This window comes from Terrapene carolina, unplaced genomic scaffold (genome assembly GCF_002925995.2).
Source record: "Terrapene carolina triunguis isolate 2854851 unplaced genomic scaffold, T_m_triunguis-2.0 Scaffold68, whole genome shotgun sequence".
Lineage (NCBI taxonomy): Eukaryota > Metazoa > Chordata > Testudines > Emydidae > Terrapene > Terrapene triunguis.
The window spans coordinates 40,759,586-40,769,007 of NW_020664419.1; the positions used below are offsets into that span (position 1 = coordinate 40,759,586).

Genomic DNA, 9,422 nt, shown 5'->3' on the forward strand with positions numbered 1-9,422 from the left:
TCCCCTCAAGGATTGAACTCACAACCCTGGGTGTAGCAAGCCAATGCTCAAACCACTGAACTATCCCTCCCTGTCTATCCAGAAATTGTGTCTGTTTGTCTATAGCTAGGAAAACAGAGACTTTTTGTATATGCAGTTAGAGAATTTTGATAAATCTGGTTTAAAAATGAAAAAGATCCTTTAACTCTTACATTCTTAACCTGAAAACTCCATAGAAGTGATTATTCAGCATCAAGTCTTTTATTTTAAAAATGTAACCCAACATGACAGAGTTCTTAAAATACTAAACTACACATGGCTGATGTGAATGGTCCAAAATATCCATTCAGTGCTCATAGACTCATAGGTTTTAAGGTCAGAAGGGACCATTATGATCATCTAGTCTGACCTCCTGCACAACGCAGGCCACAGAATCTCACCCACCCACTCCTGTAACAAACCCTTAACCTATGCCTGAGTTATTGAAGTCCTCAAATCGTGGTTTAAAGACTGCTGTTGTGCATAAGAAGGGTTACCCTTAATTTATAAGAACATACGGTATGTCGTTGGTTTCACATGTTTTTGTTTTTTGTTTTTGTTTTTTAAAGGTGGTGGTTATTAAATAGTTTTTGAAAAGGAAGCAACAGGATTAACCAATAGAGGTAGGAGTGATGATTACATGAATGTAGGAGTGATGGAAGCTCTTTGCATTATGTGTCATTTCCTTCTTAATTCTTTGAATGACAAGTCTAAATAACAAATCTTTTTCAGTAGTTTTGAAGCCAACACTTAGTTTTGGTTTTTTTGTTTTTTTCCCCCAGATTAAACAGAATGCTAAATTTTACAACTTCCCGCTTCTTCATTGTATTGTCCTTTTAGACTTCCTGACTCCATTTTTGTCTAATGATGCCCAGAGCTACAATCAATCAGCTGTCTGAAATACCACTGTGTTTTTACTGACAGTAAATTGTCAGTAAATTGTAAATATGCACACATAGCCTCAGAACTTGTTAGCTGTAATGATGTCAATCAAGATTTGGCTTCAAAACTACTGAAAAAGATTTGTTATTTAGACTTGTCATTCAAAGAATTAAGAAGAAGGAAATGACACATAATGCAAAGAGCTTCCATCACTCCTACATTCATGTAATCGGAAGCCATTATCTAGAACATCGCACCATTATACACATCCTTTGGGCCAAATATTGCTCTCTGATGCACCACCAGACATACAAAAGAATGATGCCAATAGAGTCATTCCACATTTACACCAGTGTAATAGAAAGAATAATGTTACTCTTTTTTTCTTTCAACAGGGTAATGAGACTATTGCAACATCAGCAATACACCTGTTGCATTTGTTTGATCACAACGCTACCCTGACCTTAGCCACAATACACCATAGAAACTAACAATCAGTTTTACACAATCTATTGGTAAAAATCCATAGTCTAAAGTGAAATTAAAATAAAATGCTGATTATATGAACTGAACTCCTTTTCATGTAAATGGGAGATGTTCATGCAGATCACTGGTAGCATGCAATAATTTATTTTATATTGATAAAAATATCTTACAGCATTTAATTCCAAAGGATATTAAAGAACTTTACTACTTCATAGACTAGATGTTAAAACCAAGGTCCTGATACATTTTGGGGGTTCAAGGCACCAAGAGCCAATTGTGAAACTCCACAAGCTATGTATACTCTGCCTCCCCAGTATCTGTAGCATCTGTGCCCTTGTAATCTTTACACACGTCACAGAGAAGAAAATATAGTTCTTAGTATGATTCCTCAGTAATTTAGCAATCACCAGGATTGCTACCAACATTCAGAGTTTACTCAAAACAAGAACAAATCTTACCCCTAAATATAACATTATTCCATAAAACATAAATTTCCAGAAAAAGCACCGTCGAAGAGCATTAATAAGTTTGGGTTTTTTCTTTGAAGTTGCCAGCTCCCTGTCCCATTGTCTGAAAAGGAACCAAAAAACAAGACCATTAAGTTGTGTGAGCAAATATGTGAGTCTACAGCTCTAACATAGTTCAATTCACTCAAGTATATCCAAGGAGATTTAGCTAAGGTGGCTGATGAAACAAAGCCTTGCAGAGACCCCAAAGATCTGACCCTCATTGACTTGATAGCTCAATAAAAGTTCAAATCTAGTTCACCCACATATTTGGCAGATTTATATACTCAGCCATACATCACCCTGTAGGGAGTTAATTCATGAAAAGGTCACGTTGTATGTTTTAAAGAAACCTGCTGTACTTCTTAAGACCAATACACAAATAATAGGCAAATAAAAGTTTTGGAGCTCCTCCAGTTCCTAGCAAGAAGAAAACAAAGAGAAGCTATTCTAAAATGTGACTTTTTAAAAATGGACTGATTAGTTTTTGTCACCACTGAAGAGACTTTTTGATGGTAGCCTCCTAGTGTACAGTATATCTTCCATCAGAAGCAGAAAGACAAGTTTACTATTTATACAAATTATTTATTTGATAATTGTAAATTAATACTTTTAATTTTTGGCAAATAAATAAAGATAATGTGCATTCAAATGGAAAGATTAAGGAACTGGACTCTTCCTGTATAAATTGTACCTTGTATCAATATTTATTAAGCATCATCAGAGTGCTCAGTACAGTACCAAATGGCAGAAGACAGTGACTAGTGATTTTGGGCGCCCAATTAAAGACATCTTAAGGGGTCTGATTTTCAGCAGGCAGATGCTCAGCACTATGTTATTTTTGAAAATGGACCCCCCACCACCACCACCTGCATTTTTAATCTAAATGGACAGACTTAGCAATGCATATCCAATCTGTCCTGGATGATGGGGAAATATATAATGGATCTTTAAAAAAAAAAAAAAGTATGTGCAAGAGCTAGTAAATTAATCCCAGATCAATGGAAGTTAGGAGCCTACCCTTAGAGGACCTGGACCTTAAAGCCCTACCTTAGCTTCTCATTTAGGACTCATTCCTGCAAGCACCCCATAGGTGAAACTGATGCCAGGGCCAGCACAAGGTCTAAACACTACTTAAAACCCACACAATCCTTATTTTGAGTGAGGCGCTTTGCAGGCCCTCTATATGTGGGTGAATTTCACTCAATGCACAAAACTCCCATTTGACTCAATAGGGATTCCATGGGTGGAGGGCCTGTAGCACAGGCCACCTGGGTATGTTAACACTGGTAGGCTTGGCATGAAGAGTACATTTTAAGAAAGGATTTCAACAAAGAGAAGGTGGCTGTCTTTTATGCTAAAGGTGGGAAGGGATTTTCAGGGGTAAGTCAAAGCATGAAAGAGAGCATAAAGATGAGAATAGGGGAAGAATACAAAGAGAGCTGTGAGGAGAGAGGCACTGTCAGAGTAAAGAAATGGGAGCAGAGATGTAGGCAGGAGTGAAGTAATGCAAAGGTCTTGCAAGAAATAATGAGATGCCGGAACATGATACAGGAAGTCAGTAGATTTTTAGCTGTGGTAGCGAGTGGTGGAGGCCAAGGTGGTAATCAGGAAGGCCAGGGCAGAGGAGGCTGCCTAAGAGAAATAAGGAAACAACCAGCATTTTAGCCCTGGAGACATAAAGGAAAGGATGGAATTTTTTTAGATGGTATAGAACAAAAAAACAATAAGATGTGGTGATGACCTGGATATGGCGGGGAGGAAGGAAGTAGGGGTGTTGAACTGACACTGAGGTTGTGAGCCTGGTGACAGACACAAAGTGACCCATTTTTTGGAAGCTACTACATAGCTTCAAAATTTTCTGAACTGAGCCATATTCCATTTACTGTCTGAAATCTGACCAGAGCTTAAAAACATCTGAAAACTCTATTGTTCCAGTGTTTCTGCTGTCAAGTTTAAATAAATTAATTAAGTTAACTAAGCTGATACCTCCACCATTTCTATCTCACTCTTCCAGACCTAGTTGCTGCCTTCCAGATCATGAGATAATGCTAACAAAATACATACTTTGTCATACCTTTCCAATTTTTCAGAAAGATTATCCGCCGAATCCGCAGAAGGGATTTGATATATGTCTGATAGTTCCAGACGTTGTCTATAACCCTTCTTCAAAATTGGTTTTGTCCATCTAAGCAGAAAGAAAATAATAACAACTATCAGTTTCTAAGGTTAATTCTGGAGTTGGTTTAGCTATTAAAGCACAATCCAGCATTGCATAGATAAGTCACCACACAACATATTATATAATAAACTATGAAACTATATTGTATTTACCAAGAATGATGTAGCTACTGAAAACATCTAGTACATATATATAGATAACATTAACAAACAGTTTCAGAGTTCTTACATTTGACCATTTGGGTCATGATCCCACTGGCTTTCTTACATACAAACTCTCGTTATAATCAGTAGGAGTTAACTGAGTAGAGGATTGGGCCCTTTGTGTTATATTTCCAGTAATTTATAGTCTCCATTATCATGACTATTAAATTACAAAATAATGTTATAGTAGAGATAGAAGTTATATTCATATAAGCAAGAAAATTCTAAATTACAGCATTAATTGCATGCAGAGCCGCTTGCATTGCATGTTACACAAGACCTTTTGAAGGCCTCTAAGTATAATGCGTGTGCTGAAGATATTTTTTCATCCCTAACTTCCATTTATTTTTGTCATTATGAAGTTAATACAGAACTTAAAGAGCACATTCTTAGAGCAATAGACTGGTTTAATATTAATGGAGCTGTATTATTAATGAAAGTTGCAATGCCAAATATCCATGCTTTCAGGGAATAACTTTGGTTAACAATTTTTGGACACTATCAGCTTGAGAATGATTTGGGAACTCATCTTACTGTATTGATGTCAGTTGCAACATTTCCACTGACTTCAAACAGAGCAGAAAGAGGCCCTTACATTGCTGATCCATAGGGGAAATTCTTTATAAACCCTTGTCTGATCTATTCAGTATCTGAAATGCCTGCTACTCACTATGTGTGTTATAGAACACTATTCCCAAGTAATCCTGTTAATAATTTTATGTCATCATCTGTTAATAAGGTCATCTGAAGACACACAAGTAAAACAAAATACAATTAGCAAATGAATTTAAGATTTACTAAAAGTGATGGTATATTTTACAGATACCCAAGGTAACATGGAAAATATGCTTGGCTATCATTGTTAACTATGATACATTTTCTCCAAAATAATTGCATAGCTAATATGGAAAGAAACAGTGATAAATTGTGATCTAACAAACATAGATTTCAAAATAGTTACCATCTAAGAGCAAAAGACCTGCATAATTTATTGCCAAGAAAAGACAGTCTGTAACTAAGGGTCAAACAAATCTTCAGGCGAAAAATAAGGAATGTTTTAAAGTGGTTACTTAGAGTTGCTTATTGGAGGTGAGTCTTGGTGTAGATTTAACTGTGTGTTTGTGTACATTATATTAAAAAAATGGACCAGATTCTCAGCTACACTAAGGCCCCATTACATTGGCAGCATAAAGGGGCCCTAAAATGGATGAAAATGTAATACAGAACAGTGTACAAGGGCCTCAGCGTAAATGAGAGTCAGGCTCATAGTGCATGTGTGTATGTGACTGTATGAAAGTACATGTGTATACACAATCTAATCTATCATTTTAAAAGGCAATTAATCATATGAAACATAAATCAATAATCCTAGCTATTCAGTACATAAAGCACTTGGGGAAATTAAATATTTCCCAAGTGGGCATTTATATCTAGCTTAAACACCACAGAGAGAAAGTGCTTTCAGTAATAAAAGGATTGTTTTTCATTGCTGCGACAACAGAAATGTACAGTTCCAGATAAATTGTTTGGTCTCAGCTCAGTCCTTAACTGCAGTTTACATGAAAAGGCAGACACTGTTCATATGTCACAGTAAAGCCAACTGTCAGACTCTGTTCTGAAGAACCATAGGAAAAAGTGTATGTGTTCATGAACTTTTTGCTACTGGAGTTAGTGGTCAATGACTTCAGAAATTGATTTCTAATTCATTTTAATATGTTCTGTACTTAAAATAAGCCATAATTTCATTAACTGAAGAGCCTGGGTGATCATTGCAAATGATGACTTAGAGCATGAACAGGATGGTAGAAAGGAATAGTAGCTGTTGATATTGTACATGGCTTATACAAACACTGCTAATCCCTTGTCCTTCAGAAACAAAAACACTTACGAATTTGTTTCATAAAAGAAGCTGTTGTACATTCAGAAAATCTGGCAATCATAAATGAATGTAAGCAAGGGTCCATTAAATAGCTACTGTAGCTAATGCAAGTAAGCTGAGAGAGCTCCTAAGAGACCCCTTAATGCCAAAAACACTGTACTCCGTGCCTCGGACTGACTTTGATGAGTACCCTCAAGCTAAGGCCTTGTACAATGGGCTTGAAAACTGTAGTAAGCAAACCCTACTTTACCTATCTTGAGACAAGGGGGGGAATGATTTACAGTTTCATACTACATATATATTGCATTATTTCTTTTCACACATTTTCCTTTATTTGTATTTTTTATTAGAATCGAACTGACCAGTTTGCCACAGACTGAAGAAACAAAATTGATTGTAGTTGGGGTGAGCAGAGTGACTGTTATAGAAAAATAGCATGATATAACACAGGTCTACTGTACCCATGAAAATGTGGCTTGAGTTGCTGATCAACTACAATTCTCCCTCATCCTTAACTGTGTGTATTTCACCCACCCAAATTAGCTTGTAAGTGCATAGGTCCCTCCTTAAAGACTAGTTTGATTCAACCCTGTGGGCATAAGTGGAATCTCCACCCATTGGAGCAGCTGCACTCAAGCTGGATTCACTTTATGGGCAGGCAAAGCAGTGCTAACATAACCTTCCTCCAGGGATTCCACTGGGGGTGCTTCTCTCAACAGCAACCAAGATTGTAGAAGACTCTGGTGGTGGAAGCAGTGCCAGGACATGCTGGCTCACGGCTGGTCCACTTTTAAAATTTAGGTCAACATAGCTACATCACTCAGGGGTGTGAAAAATCCATACCTCTGAACACTGTAGCTATGCCAACCTAATCCCAGGTGTAGATACAGCTTCTGTCAATCTAACTACTGTTGCTTGGAGATGTGGTGTTCCTACAGGAATCGAAAAGTCTCAGGTTGTCTCGACACTACAGGGTTATGCCACTTAGGCCTGGTCTACACTACGACTTTAATTCGGATTTAGCTGCGTTAATCCGAATTAACCCTTCACCCGTCCACACTACAGAGCCAGTTAATTCGAATTAAAGGGCACTTAAAATCGATTTCTGTACTCCACCTCGACGAGCAGAGTAGCGCCTAAATCGATTTTGTTAATTCGAATTAGGGTTAGTGTGGCCGCACACCACCGAATTACTGTGTTTAAGTTAATGGGGTAGTGTGGCCGCACACCACCGAATTAATGTGGTTAAAAACCGAATTAAGGTGCTTAGTGTGGCCACGCACAATCGAATTTATACAACCTGTTTCCCAAATTCGAATTATCTAAATTCGGATTAATCCTGTAGTGTAGACATACCCTTAGCTACAAAGCTGTAGCTATGCCGGTATAACTCCCATAGTATAGCACCCCATGGCCTCAGTGCATCTCCTGGATGCTCTGGCCATGTCCCCTCCCCAGACAGCTCTGTTCAATTTGTGGGCTGCTGCATCTACTAGCTTCAGGCTGCTGCGCATAGTGGTGTTAAGAGGCAGCTTGCAATTATGCTTGTCCCTCAAGGTGGGTTTTCAAAAACTCCTTGGGTTTTGCTGTCAGGAAGCAAATCCTGCTTGTATGTGTTTTAAAAGCACCATGCACATCCATAAATAACCCATAATAATAATAATTTGGGGGGGCAGATTCACCAGATTTTTGCACTGGTCTGGTGATGCTAAATTATGCTAGCCAGTTAAGCCAGTTTTATAGATGATTTGCAACACCAAAGCAGCACAATGGAGCCAGAGCAACCCTTAATTTGTGAGATAACAACATTAATTCCTAATTTCTGGTTCTCATTTCTGTTGTCAGTGAGAAATAATTTTTGAAACAAAGAAAGCAAGGAGGAAGGGAAACAGATTGGCCTTAAAGCATTATACTGTATTAGCAAATGCCACCGGATTACTGGCTGGCATTTAATGAACTCTTTCACAGAGAAACCTGTAGTGCTGTCAGTCTTGCAACTAACTAGGGATGTTATTATGGGCACATATACATGAAACCCAGCTGGAGTTTCAAGGGTGAACTGTAGGTAAGAAAAAAAGAAGGAAAACAAGTTCCACCTCTTCTATTGACAGCCTGGTAACAAAATACACACCATAAGGATACAAGACACAAGGATACCGTGTACGTGACACATTGTTTTAACTTTTCTTTTGTTTGTTTTCTAACTAACCTTTTTCTTTAATATTCCCTCCCTTTAGCACTCTACAATACATCTCTTATTGTAGCTATTTGCTCTTCCAGTTTGCTCAACCTTATCCCACATGAGAAAATTCAAACCTATTGGATGAACTTCTCTGCCCTGCTAGAGAGTACTACCTTTTCTCTATTAGCTGATGCTGTCTTCTCAACACGGCCAAATCCTGGCCCTGCTTAAAGCTGCTTCCTACCCCTCTGAAGCCACAAGTAGCCTCAAAGTTGGTTTAACCAGCAATGTGGTTTTTTCCCCAGCATAGAGGAATCCCTGGCATGGACAAAACATATTTGGCCCTCCCGCTCCCGCAGTCCTTATGTAGACATGCAGGTGTAGAAGCAGGCATGGCCAAAGAACTACTTTGCTGTAGCCAAAATGTGGAAATTCAGCTGTGGCCCCTGCTGCAAGGTGTGCAGAGGAGCTGCCCTGCAGGGGCAGACTTGGAGGAATTCTGACTTACTCTGACACCATTTCAACAGGTGCTGTATACACTACTACACACTTGGTCAGCTCTATTGACTGTTGCAAAGGAGATCCTGGCTCCGCTGTCATCTTGTTTAGGTAGCTGGCAAAAGGGGACTTTTGTAAATGTTCATAGAATCGGAAGGGACCTGAGGAGACCATCTAGCCTAATCCCCTGCTTAAAGCAGGACCAATCCCCAGACAGATTTTTTTTCCCTAGATCCCTAAGTGGCCCCTGCAAGGATTGAACTCACAACCCTGGGTTTAGCAGACCAATGCTCAAACCACTGAGCTCTCCCTCCCCCCTTTCAGCTCAGAGCTGACTGGACAGCTGAGACCAAGTAACCAACACACAATTCTGAGCTCCCACCACATGCCGGCAACAGACCAGCATGCATGGACAGGTTGGACTGACCCAAAGCAGGGAGGGGATTGCACTGGCATGGGGCAGAGAATCTGTGTGTATTTAGCTATGCAAGGGGAGAAGTATGCTGTAAGAGGGGCAAGGGAATGTGTGTAACCCCTGCTAGAGATCCTTGACCTAGGGGTATTCCTGGCTTTCCCAGGGTTAGAA

General features: G+C 39.0%; 1 protein-coding gene across 1 annotated transcript in view; it reads right to left on the reverse strand.

Annotated features, from left to right (window-relative positions):
• CFTR (CF transmembrane conductance regulator) overlaps positions 1 to 9,010 on the reverse strand; it is a 136,085-nt gene extending 127,075 nt beyond the window's left edge. Inside the window, exons 1-3 of the mRNA XM_026648922.1 lie at positions 8,847 to 9,010; positions 3,970 to 4,080; positions 1,845 to 1,956 (exon numbers count right to left, since the gene is read on the reverse strand). Coding sequence (XP_026504707.1) covers positions 1,845 to 1,956; positions 3,970 to 4,080; positions 8,847 to 9,010 — 387 coding nt within the window. The remainder of the gene's footprint in view (positions 1 to 1,844; positions 1,957 to 3,969; positions 4,081 to 8,846) is intronic.
• Positions 9,011 to 9,422: the final 412 nt, after the last annotated feature.